The sequence below is a fragment of the Cenococcum geophilum genome, assembly GCF_001692895.1.
Source record: "Cenococcum geophilum 1.58 unplaced genomic scaffold K441scaffold_16, whole genome shotgun sequence".
NCBI lineage: Eukaryota > Fungi > Ascomycota > Dothideomycetes > Gloniales > Gloniaceae > Cenococcum > Cenococcum geophilum.
This window is the reverse complement of record NW_027137574.1, coordinates 2,585,622-2,606,405: the sequence shown is the minus strand read 5'-3', so window position 1 is coordinate 2,606,405 and position 20,784 is coordinate 2,585,622. Positions and strand designations below refer to the sequence as shown.

General features: G+C 47.9%; 10 protein-coding genes across 10 annotated transcripts; 5 read left to right on the top strand and 5 right to left on the bottom strand.

Annotated features, from left to right (window-relative positions):
* Window positions 1-1,934: 1,934 nt before the first annotated feature.
* Window positions 1,935-2,327, top strand: K441DRAFT_555453 (uncharacterized protein; the record flags this gene model as incomplete). Its single annotated transcript, XM_067643277.1, has 1 exon — window positions 1,935-2,327. The coding sequence occupies one exon, from the start codon at window positions 1,935-1,937 to the stop codon at window positions 2,325-2,327; it is 393 nt and encodes a 130-aa protein (XP_067505324.1).
* Window positions 2,328-3,338: 1,011 nt separating this feature from the next.
* Window positions 3,339-5,193, bottom strand: K441DRAFT_555324 (uncharacterized protein; the record flags this gene model as incomplete). Its single annotated transcript, XM_067643270.1, has 2 exons — window positions 3,339-3,491; window positions 3,532-5,193. The coding sequence occupies 2 exons, from the start codon at window positions 5,191-5,193 to the stop codon at window positions 3,339-3,341; spliced, it is 1,815 nt and encodes a 604-aa protein (XP_067505323.1).
* A 567-nt stretch (window positions 5,194-5,760) lies between these two features.
* K441DRAFT_658561 (cell wall biogenesis protein-like protein Ecm15) lies at window positions 5,761-6,539 on the bottom strand. The gene is made up of 3 exons (XM_067648370.1): window positions 6,325-6,539; window positions 6,247-6,269; window positions 5,761-6,192 (listed from the first exon to the last, which is right to left on the bottom strand). Exons 1-3 carry the CDS (start codon window positions 6,497-6,499, stop codon window positions 6,019-6,021), a joined length of 372 nt encoding a protein of 123 aa, XP_067505322.1. The 5' UTR covers window positions 6,500-6,539; the 3' UTR covers window positions 5,761-6,018.
* A 508-nt stretch (window positions 6,540-7,047) lies between these two features.
* On the top strand, window positions 7,048-8,082 carry K441DRAFT_526492 (uncharacterized protein; the record flags this gene model as incomplete). Its single annotated transcript, XM_067642163.1, has 2 exons — window positions 7,048-7,737; window positions 7,801-8,082. Coding segments are annotated over 2 exons (972 nt in total), but the record flags the coding sequence as incomplete, so codon positions are not given.
* Window positions 8,083-8,358: 276 nt separating this feature from the next.
* K441DRAFT_658559 (uncharacterized protein) lies at window positions 8,359-9,307 on the bottom strand. The gene has a single exon (XM_067648369.1). The coding sequence runs from the start codon at window positions 9,180-9,182 to the stop codon at window positions 8,544-8,546; it is 639 nt and encodes a 212-aa protein (XP_067505320.1). The 5' UTR covers window positions 9,183-9,307; the 3' UTR covers window positions 8,359-8,543.
* Window positions 9,308-9,609: 302 nt separating this feature from the next.
* Window positions 9,610-11,285, top strand: K441DRAFT_75299 (uncharacterized protein). The gene has a single exon (XM_067654431.1). It carries the CDS (start codon window positions 10,043-10,045, stop codon window positions 11,132-11,134), a length of 1,092 nt encoding a protein of 363 aa, XP_067505319.1. The 5' UTR covers window positions 9,610-10,042; the 3' UTR covers window positions 11,135-11,285.
* A 715-nt stretch (window positions 11,286-12,000) lies between these two features.
* K441DRAFT_705053 (uncharacterized protein) lies at window positions 12,001-15,696 on the bottom strand (the record flags this gene model as incomplete). Its single annotated transcript, XM_067653564.1, has 7 exons — window positions 15,566-15,696; window positions 13,949-15,513; window positions 13,365-13,915; window positions 12,889-13,027; window positions 12,774-12,859; window positions 12,652-12,692; window positions 12,001-12,605 (listed from the first exon to the last, which is right to left on the bottom strand). The coding sequence occupies exons 1-7, from the start codon at window positions 15,687-15,689 to the stop codon at window positions 12,001-12,003; spliced, it is 3,111 nt and encodes a 1,036-aa protein (XP_067505318.1). The 5' UTR covers window positions 15,690-15,696.
* Window positions 15,697-15,782: 86 nt separating this feature from the next.
* Window positions 15,783-16,711, top strand: K441DRAFT_75292 (uncharacterized protein). Its single transcript, XM_067654430.1, has 2 exons — window positions 15,783-16,224; window positions 16,280-16,711. The coding sequence occupies exons 1-2, from the start codon at window positions 15,876-15,878 to the stop codon at window positions 16,426-16,428; spliced, it is 498 nt and encodes a 165-aa protein (XP_067505317.1). The 5' UTR covers window positions 15,783-15,875; the 3' UTR covers window positions 16,429-16,711.
* Window positions 16,712-18,616: 1,905 nt separating this feature from the next.
* K441DRAFT_658556 (uncharacterized protein) lies at window positions 18,617-18,969 on the bottom strand. The gene has a single exon (XM_067648368.1). It carries the CDS (start codon window positions 18,913-18,915, stop codon window positions 18,703-18,705), a length of 213 nt encoding a protein of 70 aa, XP_067505316.1. The 5' UTR covers window positions 18,916-18,969; the 3' UTR covers window positions 18,617-18,702.
* A 337-nt stretch (window positions 18,970-19,306) lies between these two features.
* On the top strand, window positions 19,307-20,521 carry K441DRAFT_676690 (uncharacterized protein; the record flags this gene model as incomplete). Its single annotated transcript, XM_067650986.1, has 1 exon — window positions 19,307-20,521. The coding sequence occupies one exon, from the start codon at window positions 19,307-19,309 to the stop codon at window positions 20,519-20,521; it is 1,215 nt and encodes a 404-aa protein (XP_067505315.1).
* Window positions 20,522-20,784: the final 263 nt, after the last annotated feature.

Sequence of the window (20,784 nt, the reverse complement as noted above, 5' to 3'; positions counted from 1 at the left end):
CTATAAGCTAGGGTAGGTTAATATATACGTTAATATATTAGTACGTAATAGTAAGGCAGAAGTTAACGTATATACTATACTATCTAAAGCAACGCTTTTAAAAACGGTAGTAAGCTTTAATTAGGCCGACGCTTACCTAATAGAGCTTTTAGTAATTAGCAAAGCAGCTAACTAGCCATAGAACCCTACGTATACGGCTATTAACTAAGTAGGTTTTTTAATACTAGCTTTTAGTATAAGAATATTCTCTAACTTATAATTAGCGTTGCTATTAGTATAGAGCTAGAGGGCTAGAGCCTGCTAAAAAGTAGTTATAGAGATCTTAAAAAAGCTTTAGCTAAACAATATTACGCTATACTAAATTTTAGGCTACTTAGGATTTGTAGGAAATAAGAAGGCTAATAAGCTTACTAAAGTAGTAATAAAACTAGAGAGCGAGGAGCTACTATAGAGAGACGGCCTCCTATAGTACCTTATAATGTAAGCCTTAGAAAGAGCTAAGATAATAATAAAACCGCTTCTATTAGGAAGATTTAATATAGGTAAGTTTATAAGGAAGATTAACGCAGTATTCTACCTTAAAAAGGCTATAGGATTATACTAGTAGCTAATTAGCTTAGAAACTGCTATTTTTATATAGCTATAGACTAGCAAGTTATTTCTAAAGAAATATCTCTATAAAATTAATATATTAGAGATAGTATTATATAACTATAGGCTTAAAAAATTAATACAGCACTTCCTCTTCTTTTGTAGGAGGTAGGTATAGTAAAGGATTAAACTAAGAGAGTAATATAGAGATTAATTTGGGGATCTATTATATATATTAGGAGGCTACTTACGTAGATAAGAAGGAGGTAGGAATATTAATAGCCTAATTAAGCGCTAGAAGCTAGACATTAGCGTAGTTAAAGCTATAATTAAATTTATAAAGGAGACCGGACGTTTATATTTAAGCGTATAAAATATAAAGAGTATAGAAGTTAACGTTAATAAGCAAAAACTCTTAAGAATTCCTCTAATTATCTAACCGAATATACCGCGAGCCTCCTCTATACGTGCCTCTACTAGTATATTACTAATTAAGAAACGTATAACGCTAGAATAGCCCTATGGACACAAGGCGTTAAAAACTACTTAGACTCGCCTCTAAACTCCAACTTTCTTCTAATAGTAACACATTACTTTCCTTTATTTTTTCCTTGGTTAAGTATAGTGTTAGGTAATAGATATATAGTTCTTATAGTTAGCTTCTAAACTAGAGCAAGCATATTAATGGCAGGAAGTATTTAGTTAGCGCTTTGTAACGGCCCATACCCTAGTTGGTATATGGCTATAATAGAATATATATATATACATACATACGTTTTTATGGCGGTTAAAGCTACGATCCACTTTGCAAAGGAGATAGAACGTTTACACCCAAGCGAATAACAAGCCGATCTCAATGAGCGGATACACTTAAGAATCCCCTCTCCTACCTACACCTCCTAACTGACTACACTGGCGGCGCGAAGAAATTCCGAAGAGAATGCGTTAATTAGCCTAAAGAGGTAAAAGGCTAACTGATAAGAGGGCGAGAAGATTTAATAAATAAGAGCGTGAGAAGATTTAATAAATAAGAGCGTGAGAAGATTTAATAAATAAGAGCGTGAGAATATTTAATAAATAAGAGCATGAGAAGATTTGATAAATAAGAGGGCGAGAAAATTTAACAAATAAAAGGGCGAGAAGATTTAACCAATGAGGGCGAAAATATTTGACCAACGAGAGGGCAGACGAGCGGTATTAAACTCCTTTCGGAACCAACGTTCCTCCAGGCACAGTGAATTTCAACCTCAAACCTGCGGGAGAACCTACGTCACTCAGTTTCACGCAGTCAGCAGTAATACAATTAACTCGCATTAGAATTTCAACTTAGTATCAAATCGACTATGCAAGCATCCTGCCAGTGTGGTGCCGTCCAATTCAAGACGCCAACTCCCGAACCTCTAGATCTCTACCACTGCCACTGCATCGAATGTCGTAAACAGTCATCCTCAGCTTTCGGGACATCTGCCATCTTCCCAGCGTTCCCTCTCCCAGATAATCTGCCGCTTTCATGTTACACCCGTAAAACTGACAGCGGTGGCTTACTGGACTGCTATTTCTGCACGATTTGCGGGGCACGGGTCTTACACAGCCGCCAAGGCAAGAAGACCGTGAGCGTAAAAGGAGGATGTTTGGAAGGGCTGGACTGGAGCAAGGCAAAGCATATTTGGTGCTCCCGAGCGGTTGTCAAGATCCCCGAAGGTGTTCAGAGGTGGGATGAAGAACCCGACGATTGAATATTAGCATAGAGACGCTATTTTGGAGGCGCTATGACTTTGAGATTAGTAAATTCACCGGAACGATGTCGCTCATTGTATTCCATTGATTGATTATTCGAACTAAGGTGTTCTCCATGCAAAGAATGTTTCGAGATATACTCTGTGCGAAGGGGAGTTTGTCTAGTGGTTCTCATGCAACACATGTGTAAATGGATATTCATGTGCCTTTAAAAGGGTCTACAAGATCTAAGGCAAAGATATATACCAAAATTTTGCGGCCATAATACTTTTAGCCCCAGACGCAAGTTCTTTTAGTCCTTATGGTCATTGACCCACTTCAAAGACCTTTGGAGACATGTCCAAAGTATCTTATCATGGCAAAAAAAGGGTCAATCTAGAGTGGCCTTAATACGGAAGAGGGCGAAACCTTTACTTAGCTGCCAGTTAAAAAAAACCAGCTACTAATTACCTAAAGAGATTCTTGAGCCTTTGATTAATCTCCTGGACTGTATTTTGTCAGCTAACTCAAACGCTTCACGGTGCTGAATCAGGCAACATTACGTCCCAAATATCAAATCTGGTTTAAATTCTTAGGTAAATCTGGTTTTTAGCCTTCAAGGCTAACAAAAGAAATGAAGCGAGAGTGGAGTGGGTATGTACGCAACCAAACGACAGAATTACAAATTGCCTGTACAAAAAATTAAAAAGAAGTTCAGCGATGGACTGAGGGTATTTCTAAAGTTCCAAAACCTGTTTGATAAAGACGCGCCCTACCACCGAACCCAAATTGTGGGGCCCTGTTCCCATTGATAAAATATAGAGTGGAAGATGGAAAAGACTATAAAACAAAACGCCGCCGTACGCCCACCAACGGAGATTCCTAACACCTACACTATTGTACACGCTTGATTTAGCAATATTAACAATGGGAATAGCAGCAATAATGGACACGAAGAGAAATAGTATACAGCGATTCGTAGCTCATAAAGTCATTAATCATTACTGAAGCTCTTGACTTCCTCTACCAGCCTATGCAACATAAGCTGGCGGAGCTTCAACTTCATCGTCTTCGCTTCTCGCCCACAACCCCTCAACTTTGTTCGAATGAGGTCTGGATTGCCGATTTCCATTTCCCGCGTTTTCTCTCTCCAGCTTTGCCTCCTTGTCTTTCTCTTCCTGCACCTTCCTCGCAATCTCTGCTGCCATCTTCATCATCCATGACCTTCCTCGCAATCTCTGCTGCCATCTTCATCATCCATGCCTGCTCGAGGATTCCACCCGGTAAAGCAGACTCGGTGTATGGAGGAGACATTGGCAACCGTGAGTTGGAAGTAACGGAGGCATTTTGAGGGAAGGGAATCTTGTCGAGCGACAAGGAGCGGAGCATTCGAGTAGGGTGTGGGTAACGAATAGGAGTTGAAGGAGGCTTCGAGGTCGGGGATGTAAATGTTTTGGGTTTCTCTGAGAGATCTGGCGTGGAGATTTTGGCTTTCGACTTTGATTTTGAAGATTTTGGTGTGTCAGCCAGTTTTGGTGTTGTTGGAGTTGCACTTTCCGATGAGTTCTGTTCGAGGATTTGAGATGGTTCGCCAACGTCTAGACTGCCATTTCGACTGTGGAAGCGTAGACCCATTGTAGGAGATCTTGGAGGTGATGAGATATCTTCGTTCTCCTCGGGAATAACGGACGTATCAGAGATTATGATACTCGGCGCATCTACAGAAGGTTCAGTGCTGACACTTGCCGAATCGGTGTCAGTCTGATCACGACGTAGGTTTACAACCCTGTTCTTTCTTTTCCGCGAAGGGTGTGTCCGTGATCTTCCTCCACCTAATCCAGTTGAACCGAAGCTCTGCAGTGTTGGCTGAGAGCTAGTTGTTTCATTCCCGGTGCTACCAGACGCGATTGATGACGTGTTAGATTTCACACTGTTGCTGAAAGAGGATTGTATGCGAGACAAGCTAGATAAAGTGAGCGAAGGCGTGTTTGTACCAGAGTGATCGCGTTCGGCTGCTCCAGCCCAAGCTCTGAAAACAGCTTCTCTCATCGAAGGCGTAAAGAGTGAGAGGGTACGATGTGATTCGGTAAGGGCGGCAAGACGAAGAAGGTTCTTCTGAGAAAACGATGCGTGTGTCTCAGAAGGACCAAGAGAGAGTGATGAAATTTGACTTTCGTCAAGAGGATTTCCGAATGCGTCAATCGCGTCTTGAGGGGGACTCGCAAGAGGATCTATCGGTGCTGTGGTATCTTTGGAGCTATCAGCTGCTTTCTCATCGTCCATCTCTTGATATTCCGGAGACCAGAGTCGTAGTGATAGCCGATGAAGAATAGCCGGTAGATCCTCCATGAAGAGCACCCGCAATTGTCCCTCGATTTCCTTTTGTAAGTAATCCCGAACAAACGGTATCGAATCAAAGGTTGAAGATACTTTGAGCGATTCGAGAGGATCGTTTCGGAACACTAATGTAAGACCCTTTTGACGGGAAAAGACCAGTATGACGAAACCCGACAGCCGAATATCCGATAGGGTTATTTGTAGAGGTATTGTTAATCCAGATGCCGCAGCTAAAGGCTGAGGAGATGCGAATGTTGGTTTTGCCGATAGGTATGTGTTTAGAGGATTGGCTTGTACTCTGGTCTTGAGAGTCAAGAAAGCGTCTCCGGTATATGACATCTTGAAAATCCCTCGAAACCTATCTTCCGCTAGGTCACCAACCTCAAGTATTTCCAACTCAGGTGGTGTCGATCCCATATTCAACTCCGTTACGATGATATCGTCGACGATGATAGGAGGTTTCGGGGATTTGTTAAGAGCTGTGGTTAACATATCCCTCGCGCGCGAGGTATCCGCCATAAGAGGCGACCAGTTGAAGTTGAAGGCCATCTCTTCGATGAGGGATATGGTCGCAAGAGGATGAAGGTGTATTAATGGAATTTAATAGATGGATGGTTCAGGTGATGGAGCTGATCCTGTCGCGTGCATGCCTTTGGTCGCCGCGTGAACGGGAGCTACCATGAACTGGCAGGAAAAAGAATGCTGGACCAGGAGAAGTACAATAAGTGAATTAGCTCGGTAAACAGTGAAGGAACGCGGGAGAGTAGGTATATATTTCGGAATTGAAATGGAAAGACGGTGTGGTGTGAGAATGGGAGGGAAATTTTCGGGAAAGGATGCGGCTTTGCTTTTGCCTTGCGAAAGCTAGTGCATGCATTTGCGCCGGGAGCGATTTTTTCGTCATGATGCATGCTGCGTCACGTGTAGCCACACCCGAACACAACAACAAAATTGCTCCTGAAACCCGGATAGATTTTCAAAACTGCCCTGTTTTTCTTCACCTAACAGGCCTTGCCCAGGCATCTCAGTAACACACCTCCATGTTTTGTATTCCTCCTTCCACGAAGAGAAAAGGGGTTGTAATTGAGTCGTGTAATGAAGATGGTCATTCACTATTGACTGCCCAACGAACCAATACTCGATAGTTTCTAGAACCGCACGGGCACATAAATAAGGAAACGTCTTGGATTATCGCAGTAGCTAGACATGCCGGTGGATGTCTCGGAATGCCGAAAAAAGCCATATATAGAAATATTTGATTCTCCGAAAGCCTCCTTGCTTCCAATACACCAAGCCACCGCGACTATCTATCCAATGGATTTCCCAAAGGGGTTTATTGATCATGCTTGCCAACCAGATGAAAGTTGAAAAGCCTCATTTGTTGGACTCCTCCACCGCCTTCTCATCCGCATCCAATATTTTGCGGACAGCAGCAACCTTGTCATCGAATGATTGCTTCTTATCAGTCCTTGTTCCGACGCGTATATCGCTTTGAATTCTAACTACTCCATTCGCGTGCAGCATGGCATGACATTGACCAATGATTCTCTGCGGTGGTCCAATTAGCGTTCAACCGAGCGCGACGTCAAATGGACAACTCACCATCACTTCATCCCACGAGCCCTCTAGAACATCCTCATTAGTGGACATTGAACACTGCGGTGTGAACGAGCCACTTACCGACAGTAGTTCCTGCCGAATGCATTGAGTAGTTCAATCCAGACCGCTTCAAAAGTCTCTGTACCTCAGCAACTTCTTTTGACACTGATGCTGTGGGAGTACCAAGTGGAATAAGACAGAAATCCGCGGTGCAAGCTGGAGGAGTTGCAAGATCTGAGAGGCTATGGGACGACATTTTGGAAGGACGCTCAAATGGGTTGTTGGATATCAATTCGGCTCTTAAAAATGGAAAATTTCGTAGTGGCGCAGTCAGTAGCGCAGGAACGTCTGCCTTACTGTACGCGAAAGAAACACCTATGGTTAACCCCTTACCCAATCACAACATCTCACCATCCACCCCAGAGGAATCTTAAAGGCATATTACATTCATATTCTTTTCACATCAGAATTTATACCATCATTTCCAGGTGTCCTTACACAGCGATCATCTTATTTACGGAGTAGCGGCGGTCTGGGGCTCATTTGGACAACGACATCAACAGAGGGTCTCCTTCCTTACTGGATGCTTATTTGGTTTATAGTCATGAACTCACAATGTAGGACTTCTTTTAATTCCCTAAACGTCGTAAATATTATCCTCTGCGAATTTATAAACAAAAATCACTCTGTCAAACATCTCCCTCGTTTCTTCTACTAATCATGGCATATTTCTGGAATGATTACAGAATGACAATCTGTTACCTCGCCTCCGAGGATCACATCGGCAAATATCAGGTCTACACTTTGCGATACTTAGCCGAAGGAGCTGCCAACATCGTCTTAGCCATTCAGCCACTTCTTATTCCTCTTACTCTATGGGATGATGCCTTTGCAGTCTTTTTTGTTGATGAAGGACAATACCCTCTACCTCTTATCGAGGGAAAAGTCCTCCGCCTCAGTAAAGATGTGCCGAATGCCCCCAAATGCCATGTCATCGACATACATTTCGAAAGTAAAATTAAACCAATGTTCGACGAAAAGCATCTTGTTGCCCATGAACTTATTTCCCTCGACGACTCAGTTATAGAAGTCCTGAATTCTCGCCTGGCCAAGATGGACTCTTCACGGGAACGACCAGAAAGCCGTGTGGGTACTCTGGTCGAGACAGACGAATACAAGGGACTCTTGATCACGGACATGTCTTCACAACCCGGAATATCGACAACTTTGGAACTCAAACCGAAATGGCTCCTCCAATCTCCAAATGCCCCACCACACGCTGAACGGTGCCGCACCTGCGCAACAAGGGCTCAGAGGGATTCAAAGGCCAGAGCGCAAGGTAAACCACAAAACCACCCCATACGACCGATTTGCCCGCTTGCCCTAGTTTCAGGGGATTACAAGACTATCGTATCGATAGTATCCGGACGGTTATGCCAAAAACAAGCTTTCAAGGAACAGCCAGTTCTAGCGCAAGTGCAGGTAATCAATAACGTCGCAGAATACCTCACCACAGGCCCTGGCTTCAACCTCCTCAAACAGCTTGAGAAAGCTCAGAGACAATTCGACCCCGTCGGCATTTTGTCACACCAGTACCTTGACGACTATGATGGAGAGGATCACCATTGCGCTGGGGCAGAGATGCTCAAGCTAGCCATGACCTTACGGGATTGTTCTATGTTCATCAGAATTTATTTTGATGGGAGGACTCCTGCAGTGGAAGCCCGCCTAGCTGATTTAGACCCCAAGTCGGGAGATAAGATGAAGGAATGGAAATGGAAAGAGCTAGCACTCATTAATGGTGGATGGTATATGGGGAAGGAGTCGGATCGAGTTCCAGAGACTATCTGCTTGATGGCGCAGAAGAGGAATAAAGAGTTGCCATGGTATTTCTAAGATCTTCATTTCGGACTTTCTCAAGTTTGAAGATACCCATGTTGCTCCCTTCTAAGAGCGATGAGTTAACAATCATCTTTCATTCGTTATCCTATTTGTGTCTCAGCTGCTTGTGCGAGTATGAATAGGATGATGAGGCTCAGAATAATGGTTCTTGATTCCTTAATTGCACAGTTGTGTAGCTCTAATATGTTCTCAGCACTTCTCATATTTAATTACGAATGTGCGGAGTCTTTGAGACATCCGAAGTAAGCTTGAGCGCCAGGCCCTGCCTCTAGATATACTCTATGCTTTATCTAGTCATACAAGCACAAGAGACAAAAGTCTCTATGTAAGCTCTAAAATGGGTATCTCTAAATCAAAGCCGTAGCAGCCATTCAGTCCAACTCTCTTAACCAAGATGCCTACTCCTTGCTCACTCTTCCTTTATCCACCTTAATTTCGAAGAGCTCGTTAGCTAATTTCCCGACCTCTTCATGCCCCAGTCCTACCAATCCCTTTTTAATGCTTTCTACAGTTTCCTTCGCCAAACCTCCAGGGTCCCGCGAATATAGATCAACGCCTGCTGGTGTAAACATAGTTTTTGCAAAATATGTTACAACCCATTTGTTCTTGCTATCATCCTCTCCGTACCCAAGCACCTCCCACCTCGACGAGGCTATCATCAGCCAGCCTTTCCCACGCCAATGCCACGCCCAGCCGCCTTCTTCAGGCTTGTCCAGACCATGCACGCTCTTTATCTTATCGCTATCAAGTCCCTGGTATGTTACAAGGTCGTCAAGCGACACCGGTGAGGCGTTGGCTGAGCCTTGAGCAACAGGCGTATACTTTATCTGCACGTTACGGGCTTTCGTCCACATAGGAAGCGTAGAATGAGTTACATGCCATGTGCCGTCCAACCATTCGATGCTTGGAGGGCTGGTGGGATAGGCTGAGGATGTGTGGAAAGGTTTGGTGCTTGGGGGGCGGACTGTAAAGGCGTGCTGAGAGGTCGCTGGGACTGGTTCTGTAGAAGATGCAGGTTCGGCGGTAAATGCTGCCATTCTTGCAGGCTGTGTTTCGTGTATTCTCCACAAGTGGAGCGTCGAAACAGCTTAGAGGTAAGCTGAGTGCCGCAAGAGGAATAGTAACCCTGCGGCTGAGGGAGTGGTGAATATGGTGGTGGTGGCTGGCGCAAGGCTCACAATCCTTGGTCTTTCGCTAGCGGGTGGGATGAGCACAGCAACGCCTTCAGATTTGCCACTCCAACAGGCCGACGGCCATTTGACCGGTTCATGGGCGAGTATATCATGCTTTCCTATAAATGTGCATCGTGCGACCGGATTGGCACTAAGCACGCCGTTTCAACATCTCTAACGAGCGTCTGAGCCGTCTAGTGCATGCTTTCCTATAAATGTGCATCGTGCGACCGGATTGGCACTAAGCACGCCGTTTCAACATCTCTAACGAGCGTCTGAGCCGTCTAGTGCATGCTTTCCTATAAATGTGCATCGTGCGACCGGATTGGCACTAAGCACGCCGTTTCAACATCTCTAACGAGCGTCTGAGCCGTCTAGTGTTGCGGGCGAATTCGGTGACGACAACTGAAACTGCTTTGTGGACATCTTGGGGCTGTGCAATACGCAGGCGTACGCAGCAACCACTACGAACAATTCTTTTTACAAATGATGACTGCAGGTCGATACTTTTTTTCTTACTATTTCATAGCCTTTTAAATCTGACAGATCTTCAGCTGGTTAAAAACCCTTCCTTCGTCCTGTTGTCGTGATATTAAACCTTCGCCTGCATAACTTTCCAGTCGCTATTTCATTCTCCTTTGGACGCATGACACTCGCTGTTCGAAGTTTAAAAAGGTTCTCTTTATTGTAGAAACTTTCCTAAATCCTTCGCTACCATCTTCATCATGTTCCTCAAATCCATCGTTCAAACCATCTCCGTGCTACCATTCCTATGGCCTTCGATATCAGCACAGTCGACGACAGCGTGCAATAACTCTCCCAGCCTTTGCGACAGGGCATACAACAACATAACACATCTGGGAGCGCACGACAGCGCCTTTGTCAGGGATTCCACAACCGACTTTTCCACCTCAGGCAACCAGTTCTACAACTCAACTGTGCAGCTCGATGCCGGCGTCCGGCTACTCACAGTTCAAGTACACAAAGCGAATAGCAGTACAGGAGCAACAGAATGGCATCTCTGCCATACATCCTGTGAACTTTTCGATGCTGGTAAACTCAGCGACTGGCTGACGGCCATCAAAGCTTGGCTCGACGCCAATACCAATGATGTCGTGACCATCCTTGTTGTAAATTCCGACAATGCTGCAGCCTCAGATCTCGGTACTGAATTCTCAACCTCTGGAATCGACAAGTATGGCTACGTACCACCCTCCAGCACTTCGGCGCCGACTACTTGGCCAACTCTTCAAACCTTGATCTCAAACAATACCCGCCTGATGACCTTCGTTGCCTCGATCACTCCCTCCACGGCCTATCCTTACCTTATGGACGAGTTCACCTTTATATTCGAATCAGAATTCACCAACACCTCCCCTTCGAACTTCTCCTGCCAGCCAAACCGCCCTTCGTCTGTTGCAAACCAGCCCACCACAGCTCTCAACTCCGGACGTATGTTCTTGATGAACCACTTCCTCTACAAAGACCAAGCCTTTGGAATTCTCGCTCCAGACGTCAACGCCATTAACACGACCAATGCACAGACAGGCACCGGATCTTTAGGTGGCCAACTGAGCACTTGCACGACGTTGTACGGCAAAGAGCCAACCTTTGTGCTCGTTGACTTCTTCAATGTCGGTCCAGCTATCGCCAGCGTAGATGCAGCAAACGGTGTCACAGGTGCGACAGGGCGGAAGAGCGTTAGCACTGAGGTGCTCCAGCAGAGCGCCAACAGCAACACTGGTCTCAGGAACAGTGGTAGCATTTTCGGGGTGGTGATTGCAGTAGTAGTGGCAGTGTGGTTTGGCGGGGCATAAAATCCGCTTTCATTTGCCTTTCACGATTTGGATGAAAAACTTCCGGTGTTTACGGTTATGGGTTAGAATTGCCGTGTTTGCAAGGTATGGGGGATATATACCAGGATTGCTTGTTTGCATTGCGGCGGCGTTTTGCACAAGGGTGGCATCTTCTCACTTTTCGACGTTCCAAAATTGGAAGTCTGCATGGCGAAACGACACGTCTGCCGCTTGTATCTATGAGATATCCCTATCGTGAATCTTGTAATAGTGCCTTGAAATAATAATGTTAAAAGACTTATTGAAGAGTCCTTGACACGCTTTAGTCTACTGAATGATATTTCCTAACGTCCGTCTCTGCGTTGCGGAAAACCCACCGTACCGGAAAATATGAGGGGTACTTTGACTTCAAGCGACTATAACTCTGCGTACACGTTATACTTCACTATAATTATATATATATTATATACTATAGCTGCTTTATAACATTTAAGACCCTTCCTACTCTATAAATTACGTTTGCATTATCGCCTCCTTACCTAATTTGCAGAGAGCCTTCTTTTATAGCGTACTAACATCCCTTTACTATAGCACCACCATTAAGCTCTTACTACTTATAATATATATATAAGGGTTATATCTAAGCCTTAGAGCCTTATTACGATGGTAGAAAGTCATTATTAGCCTTATGTCTACTGTAGCGCGCAAATTCATCTAGGGTCGCTACCCCGGTCGTCAGTACCTCTAGCCGAAGCGATTTTTAATCCTAGTCAGTGCAAATAGTTACCTAATCATTATAGCGTAATTTACTTACAGTAGCTCTATGAAATTGAGATAATAAAATAATACAAGATAGTAAGTTATCTCCACATAAATGTTCTAAGCCCTTAGGATGTGTCAAGCTGAACTTTACATATCCATACTCTTCCAGTTCCAACACCGATGCCAATCGTCTTCCCTGACACCGCTGAGCATGACGGCCGATACTCTGAGGGTAGCCACACCAGGTTCTCTGAATTATATGTTATCCATACACCATCTGAGCTCAAAGCTGGGCTTCGATACTCAGGATTATAAGGCTCTGAAAAGGTTAGAAGTGCGGTTGAACCTGATAGGTCACTAATGTCGATAGTGCCAATTTCAGTGTGAAGGTATGAGTTAGTGATGTCAAATGAGATGCGTTTAAGTATCTTGCCGATACTGAGCGTATGGAGGCACTCGCTGCTGGTCAGGTCCCAGATCTTAACCGTCTTGTCGCCCAATGCCGACGCCAGCCGGGCCGAGTCGTGGGAGAAGGCTACGGCGTTCACCGAAGCCGAATGGCCCTTGAGCGTCTGCAGCGCCTTCCCCGACCCGGCGTCCCACAGCTTGACCGTATCGTCGCCCGATGCCGACGCCAGCGCCTTACCGTCCGGCGAGAAGGCTACGGCGTACACGCGAGCCGAATGGCCCTGAGCGTCTGCAGCGCCTCCCCCGACCCGGCGTCCCACAGCTTGATCGTCTTGTCGTCCGATGCCGACGACCCGTAGCGCGTTTACCGTCCGGCGAGAAGGCTACGGCGTTACGCGAGCGAATGGCCCTTGAGCGTCTGCAGCGCCTTCCCCGACCCGGCTCCCACAGCTTGATCGTCTTGTCGTCCGATGCCGATGCACAGTCTTACCGTCCGGCGAGAAAGGCTACGGCCGTGCACCCAATCCGAATGGCCCTTGAGCTTCTGCAGCGCCTTCCCGACCCGGCGTCCCACAGCTTGACCGTCTTGTCGCCCCGATGCCGACGCGCAGCGTATTACCGTCCGGCGAGAAGGCTACGGCGTACACCCAATCCGAATGGCCCCTTGAGCGTCTGCAGCCGCCTTCCCCGACCCGGCGTCCCACCGCTTGCACCGTCTCGTCGCCCGATGCCGACGCCCAGCGCCTTACCGTCCGGCGAGAAGGCTACGGCGTGCACCCAGGCCGAATGGCCCTTGAGCGTCTGCAGCGCCTCCCCGACCGGGCGTCCCACAGCTTGACCGTCTTGTCGTACGGCTGCGACACCAGCGCCTTACCGTCCGGCGAGCTACGGTTCCCCAATCCATTGGCCCTTGATCGTTGCAGCGCCTTCCCCACAGCATCCCACAGCTTGACCGTCTTGTCGTACGATGCGACGCCAGCGTCTTACCGTCCGGCGAGAAGGCTACGGCGTACAGGCGAGCCGAATCGGTCCTTGAGCGTCTGCAGCGCGCCTTCCCTGACCCGGCGTCCCACAGCTTGACCGTCTGTCCGATGCCGACGCTAGCGCCTTACCGTCCGGCGAGAAGGCTACGGCGTGCACCCAATCCGAATGGCCCTTGAGCGTCTGCAGCGCCTTCCCCGACCCGGCGTCCCACAGCTTGACCGTCTTGTCGTACGATGCCGATGCCAGCGTCTTACCGTCCAGCGAGAAGGCTACGGCGTTCACCAAAGCCGAATGGCCCTTCAGCGTCTGTAAACAGGGGTTCCAATTTTCTGACACCTCAGGCATGCATGAGAACCAGGCTGGAACTTCATTCGAGAAGGTCTTCTTGATAATGCTCGCCTTCGGACTGAATATTAAACCCGCGCAGTATAATTGAAACGGTGCCACTTCTAAAACCGGTCGAAAAGTTAGAATAAAGCGTGCTGCATCATGTACTAGAGCTTGTAAACTTAAACGTGCTGCTTCCTCAGGGGTTTCTGAAATGCTCTTGTTCTCAAGGTTTAGGCTGGACAGAAAGGTTGATTTGATTTTGTCACGGAGCGTCAATCGTATCGGAGGTTGCTCTGTCCGCTCATCCTTGCAGGTCAGCTACGGTCATCGTTCCTCAAGACGAAGGCTTACTGAAAATACGGAATCCAGCATATGAACCATAAGAACTGCATCAGAGACACAACCAAGTAACGCAAGTGATTCAAGCCAATGAAGAAAGTGCCTCCGGAGGAACACTTCGATATCATCGCAGCCGCGAATGCCCGTATCGCTTCGTTTATAATGGTATACCCAGAAGCGGCATGCGTACTGGACATGAGGTTGAATATGTCTGTCCACTTCGATTCTGCTTAAGTCGGCTGTGCAGGCTCCTGGATGTCCGAGATTACAGATATCGCGCCGTAGGTGCTTCGACATTACTTGGAGACAGTTTTTGTACATTTCGCGATGGACTAGCTTTTCATTGATGTAAAATTGGGGATTCGAACATCTCCTCTGATTAAGGAGGAAGTCACGGAATGATGGATGGAGAAGCCGAACGGGATGTGACTCTGTTTCTGGCACATTAAGAACCGAATGTAAGTTGGTTAAGGTCCTTCTTAAAGTCTCGACGTCTTTCCCAATCAGCTCCGCAAGACTAGATACGGATAGTGAATCTAGTAGCGTTACAATAGGACCAACAACTTGGCGAAAAAGCTTGTGCAACATCCAGCTTTCTTTTTCATCGTATTCTCCTCGGACAGAATTGGTGAGGACGGTGGTATATATCTCATCAAGCTTGCGCTCTGGTGGAAGCATACCGTTGTCTTCCTGTAGAAGAGAAGACAGTCGTGTTTCTGCAAGCTGGCTGTCTTGTCCGATGAACCGACAGGCTGTTGCAGCCCATATGAACAGACCACCCGAGTTCTGGACTAGGCGTTCGATAGCTCTCCCCTCCGGCCAGCCGTCATTGAGCCGACATTCCCGTCCGATGAGTCCGAGCTTGTCCCTTAGGAAAACAGAAATATCGTGGTCTATAGTCGACGGCTCAATATCATGAAGCACAAAGTCTTGGTGCTCGTCTCTCCGCAATTGATTGAAACCGTACCGGATCGGAACCTCAGGCCTGCTCGTCAGAAGCACTCGTAGCTGGATAACCTTCAATGACTGAACTTCAGCTAGAAGTCGTAGAATGATCTGAACATTATTCTGATCTTCGCATTCATCGAGCGCGTCAACAACAAGGACATATTTCGATCGGCCGTCTTTGTCATCAAGATTCGATAAGGGACTAAGAACGAGCTCGTGCCACTGATCCTGGAGGGACTGGCTTGCAATATCATTGTGCAGAGAAATGGCATCGCAAATCTTGCGCCTCAAGGCTGGTATGGTATTTGCAAGTTGGAATGCAACGCTTGTGACGAACTTTCCGGCGTGGCTGATGTCTCCGCCGGTCCTTGAGAAGAAGAAGCTCCCCGCAAGTTGGCCTTTCTTGTAGTACTCAGCGGCCACTGTTTGCGCTATCGTAGACTTGCCAGTGCCGGCCAAACCACTTAACCAATAGATGCTTGGTAAACTATCTCCACTAGCCCAGTTATATATCTCTCGGAGGAGGTCGATGCGGGTATCGGGAAGGCAGGTCGGCTCGTGTTGTCGCCGGTATGCGCTGAACGGCGCGTCCGCAGCCATGGGCAAGGTTTTGAGCACATCGTTTAAGTCTAGCTGCCAGTCAATTTGACGTCATTATAGAGTTAAAACCGAGATGCTTACCTGACCTATCTTCGCTGTTAGCATAATTGATGGTCCCAAGGTTGATGCCGGCAAAGCTCTGACCGCCTTCTGTTGCGGACGTGTTGTGGATGGCGAGATGGTGGGGCAAAGAGCCGCTTGCCATCGCCGCCGTTGCGTTATGGCTCGATGCAATGCTCAGCGACGGAATCTTATTGTAACTTTGGTCCGCAACAGATGCATAATGGATGAACGAATACTTTGTCGGGCTGGTTGGAGCAGCAGCATCATGACATCCGCGAACCCTCAGCTTCGCCTCAGCTGAAGCGCAACCTCACGGCAGCGTCAAGACATGCGCGATGATTGGTTGGAACCCCTCGGCTTCGAAGATACTCCCGACACTGTCAAAGGTATCAGCGCCGACCTTCGGGCAGTTGAGCCCATGTTGCAGAATCTAAAGAATACATTACAAGATGATTCCTCGCAAATCATCCCGTGCGACCAGATCAAGCATGCTGTCGAAAACTGCGATAGAGCATGTGTGGCATTTCAGTCGCGGATCGAGCACTGGATGAAGCATTCTACAGAGGATAAGATATTTTGGGTAGATAGATGGAAGATAGGACTATTTGGGCAGGAGAGGATCAAGACAGCTCAGCGACTGCAAGGGTACTCTCAGCGTAGCACTGTCTACTTCAACCATGTACTCATCTTTCCTCGGGCACTTATCGGCTTCTGTTTGACTAACGCCCTTACATAGTATTATCACGTCACGTCAAGAGAACCTGATGAAAGAAATGAAGGATATGATGCTTCGGCAGAATAAAGCCGTCCTTCGGCAACAGATCGCCCCAGCAGACAATGAAACAACGAGTAGAACACAGTCTACAGCAACTCACAGTTAGTGGAAGCAGTAAGCTAAATGCTAGGTCGAAGCAGAGCGGGGAATCGGAGCAGAGCAGACAAGAACTACTCCAAGAGCTTGGGAGACAGCAAGCCGCTAACACTGCCTTTAAAGAAATGTTTGAGGAAGCCCTCTCCAGAACAGTGTACGAACGTACGGGACAGAAGATCAAAGGTGTCAAGGCAACAAACAATAGTTCAGCTCTGGCGGGATTCATCAACAAGTCCGGAGAAGAGTTAAAGATTGATCAGGATATCTCTGATGTCACTGCTGATAACTGGAGTGTTGCAGTTGCTAGAGTCATTAAGAACGTGGATTTGAAGGATTTGCGTCCAGGTTGGCCAGGTGGGAGTGGCCGTGACGATGTCCGCAGGGAGTCGTAGGAGCCGAGTTCTGGAGAAGAGAGTGCTGTCATGTAGAACTAGTGCCTTAAGTCGTTTGTCAACCAGCGGGAACTGAGGGCCTGCAATAGAGCAGTCAGCTAGGCAATCGGCTCGTTTGGCAGCTGCACAGGAGCACCTGGCGAAGCACTAAGAAACAGCGCACGATTAATGTGAGCGGGGCACCATGCACCTGCCTCGCAAGAATGGCAAGGACAACAGAATCTCCATGAAACAGTGACGCCCCCAACCCAACATTTCCGGCCTTGGGATGCTAACCCATGGCTTAGTGGCATAAAGGCCCCCAGCTATCTGGATTCGTTCATGACACGAAGCGATTCATCCTGTACGGCCGGTCAGCGATCGACCAAGCGCCACTTCAAACGTATTCAGCGCGCTTGTGTTTGCGCCAGAGACGAGTATAGTGAGAAGACAATTCAGAGAGTGCGCGTCACGATGGGTGCGAAGATTACCAAAGGCGGATCAGAATTAGAATGCGTTGCTGCAGACACTCGATGTCGGCGCTTTCATCGAAATTCTGTCTTTCTCCAACGACGGCACCTCTCTCCAGGCTGATTAGGGATCATTGTCTATCTCATCACCTTTCTCTGATAATATAGTTGTTCCCCAACCGCAGCTTCCATCTTCTCTCTTTGTCAAGCACTAATGAGTTGGTCACCATACCGAGCGGATTCTTTGGCTTCCTCCCGAGCATCGGCCCAGCGTCTTTGCTGCTCAAGGGCGTACTGATATGATGGGACTTTGTAAATCTGTATTGTAACTTTTATAACTTACTGTCTTATTATTTTTGTTATCTCTATTTCATAGAAGGGGCCGGGGATCAACGTGAATATGTAGCTTGCTAATTTACCACAGCGAAGCTTCGAGCATGCTCTAGATCAAATGACAAGATGGCTACTTATAGAACCACGTGTTGAAGATTTGCCACTTGAGCCTCGTTAGACGCAGACGAACACCTTCATTACGCTAGCAGGGAGGACGGCCGACCCGCTCCGGCCACACCCTTGTGAGGTGGCGAATTCTGTAGCCGTTTTTAGAGAGTTGAGTTGGTTGACCAGACGCATGGCTAAGGTTAAGTTAGATCGCAAGGCTGCGGGGCTGAGGTTGGCCAACTTGCCAAGACTCCGCACAGCCACAGGCTTAGACTTGCTTGATTGACGTAAGTAAATTACTTCCTGGATGTCACGTGGAATGTGCGGGGTCGTTTTACACTAGCCGAAATTGGTGATCGCTTTAATTAGAGGTATTAACCCGCGTGGCAACCTTACATAAATTTGCGTACCATAGTAGACACGAGGCTAATAATAACTTCCCAATATCGTAACGAAGTTCTTAGGCTCGGATAAGACCCTATTATAAGTTTTATAAGTGGTAAGAGCTTAATGGTGGTACCGTAGTAAAGGGATATGATTACGCCCTAAAAGGAGGCTCTCTGCGAATAAGGCGCGAAGGCGATAATGCGAGCGTAATTTATAGAGATAAAGGGTCTCGAATATTGCAAAGTAGCTATAGCATACGACTTATATATAATTATAGTGAAGTATAACGTGTGCGCAGAGTTATAGTTGCTTAAGGTCAAAGTACCCCTTATATTTTCCGGTACGGTGGGTTTTCCGCGACGCAGGGGCGGACATTACAAGGTTTGTGGATCATCTTATCCCGGAGAGCCTCTTCCAACTCATTCGAGACTCGATTATCCACATAACTATTAGATCTCCAGTATTTGGTAAACTACTACTAGGTCAGATCACTTCCCATTAAATTTTTTTCGGGCCTTTCATCTACGAAAACAAATCGAACGTAGGATACATCGGGAAGCAGGGTACACACTGCCTAAACCGAAGGTTTTGATAGCAAGTCATCATTTCCTTACTTCAAGTATGTCCGCTGCTGTTGTATTTTGAAACATAGGAATGCTTTCCTATGGATGAAATAAAATAGTGCATGAAATCACATGTCAGTCCCAACCCACCCAACACACCTCGCTCGCCATAATGACACCACGCTCCCAAGGACCAGAGCGCCAAACTCCAGTAGAATGCAGCCCATTCCGATAACCACCATAGATGAGCACCGAACCCGCTCATGCTCGGCAGTGTAAGAATAGAGAGCGTTTTCGTTGGACCGGCGTATCACTCCAGCAAGGTAGTCGTTCATCATACTTCAATAGTGTAAATTATACTTTATCAAAAAAACTCTTCTACATCAACGACACTAAAAACCGGTCGAGAGCTATTGCTGCCCGCTGCCTGCCTCTTCGTTTCCCGAGTGCTCCTTCCCTTCACTCCACCTCTCCAAATATCTCTCGACTCCAGCACCGTCCAGCCCTGTGTTTAGAAATCAACCTATCTGGCAACACAAGCACTATCCCGCTTATATCGCTCACCCGTTCACCTTTCTCCATTTTCCATTCCTCATTCCCAATTCCTCATTTCCCATCACCCATTCCGTGTCTCCCATCCCATATCTCCCCACACGATGCCCCGCGCAACCCTCGCCCACACCGGCGCCGGCCCCGAACTCAACAGCCTCATCGCGCTCCTGAGCGCCGGTCCGGCGTCTGCTCTCCAAAAACTGAACCCCTTCGCGCGTCCCGCCGCGCCGCCCAGCACGCCTGCAGAAGACCACACAGGCCTCTCTGCGTCTGAAGATGAGGGGGAAGCCGCAAGTGCTGGGGAGGCCGATAGCAGGCGGAGAAGGCTTGCCATGGCCTATGAGTGGGAGATGGATTCGGCGAGCGAGGGCAGTACGGTGGGAGATGATTTTGAGGGGGTGGATTGGCGGGTCAAAGGGACGGTGTGGGTGGAGGGCGGCAGTGAAGGGATGGACAAGGAAGCAGTGCTGGAGGAGGAAGAGCAGGAGCAAGAAAGTGAGAGGGCGGAGATTGACGATGAGTGGGTGGGCGTTTGGATTGTTGGGATTAAGGAGAAGAAAGCGCGAGGAAAGGAGGAGGACAAAATGAAGGCAGTTGCTAAGCAGGAGGTCGCACCTGCTAAGACTGCTCTGGTAGAGAAGAGGCTAGAATTGGTCAAGGAGTTACATTCAAAGGCGATGGAGAATCTGCAAGCGGAGAAAGAGGATAAGGTGGACGCTACGGGTTGCTTTCAGCCTCAATGCTACAGCTCGAAGAGGCAACCGCCCAAGTTCTCTCCTCATCGGAAATTCCCTCCCGAATTCCCAATAGGTAGGTGGGACGAAATGAAGGATGAGAAGGCCGGTTCAGACGTCCAGCAGCAATACCAACTGCAGGCTCAGCAACCGGAAACGAACTCTGAGCCTCAACCGCCTATATCACCACATCCGGAGCCTAAAAGAAATGGCAAATCGAAGATACCACAACGGCGGACCACTTCAAAGCAACGACCGCACTCTACAGGGGACATACAACGCGTTGTCGACCCTAGTACACCAACTCAGAGGAACATGCGACCTCGCCTGCCACTCACATTCGGAATCCCACCGTCAGCGGAACAAGCACTCACACTAACGCAGCTAATGCCCGGGTCAGCGCAGCCCCAGCAGTATCAGCAGCCCCAACAGCAGAAGCAGCAATCTCGCCACGTCCACCCTCAACCACCACCACCCCGCTTCGCATACCTGACCATCGACCAACAACTAACGGGAGCACCAACAACGCAGCACCAAGCAGCGCCGCGACCCCACGTCACCCTCCCCTCACCCCCGGCAACTTAATCGCCGCAGCCGAAGCCTCCCTAGCCTGCACCCGCCCCTTCTTCGACCCGCAAGAAGGCCCCAGCACCCAGCCCCGCCCCCAAGCCCCACTCATCCCACCCATGCAACCCTAAGCCCCGCCGCGTGTAACATTCTGCGAAGCCGGTGGAGCGGAGCGTGGAGGCGAGGAGGGCAGAGGAGGTGGTGGTTAGGGAGGGGGTGGCGCGGACGATGATGGAGGCGTTGGAAAGGCAGGGGGCGGGGTCGAGGACGGGTTCAGAGGG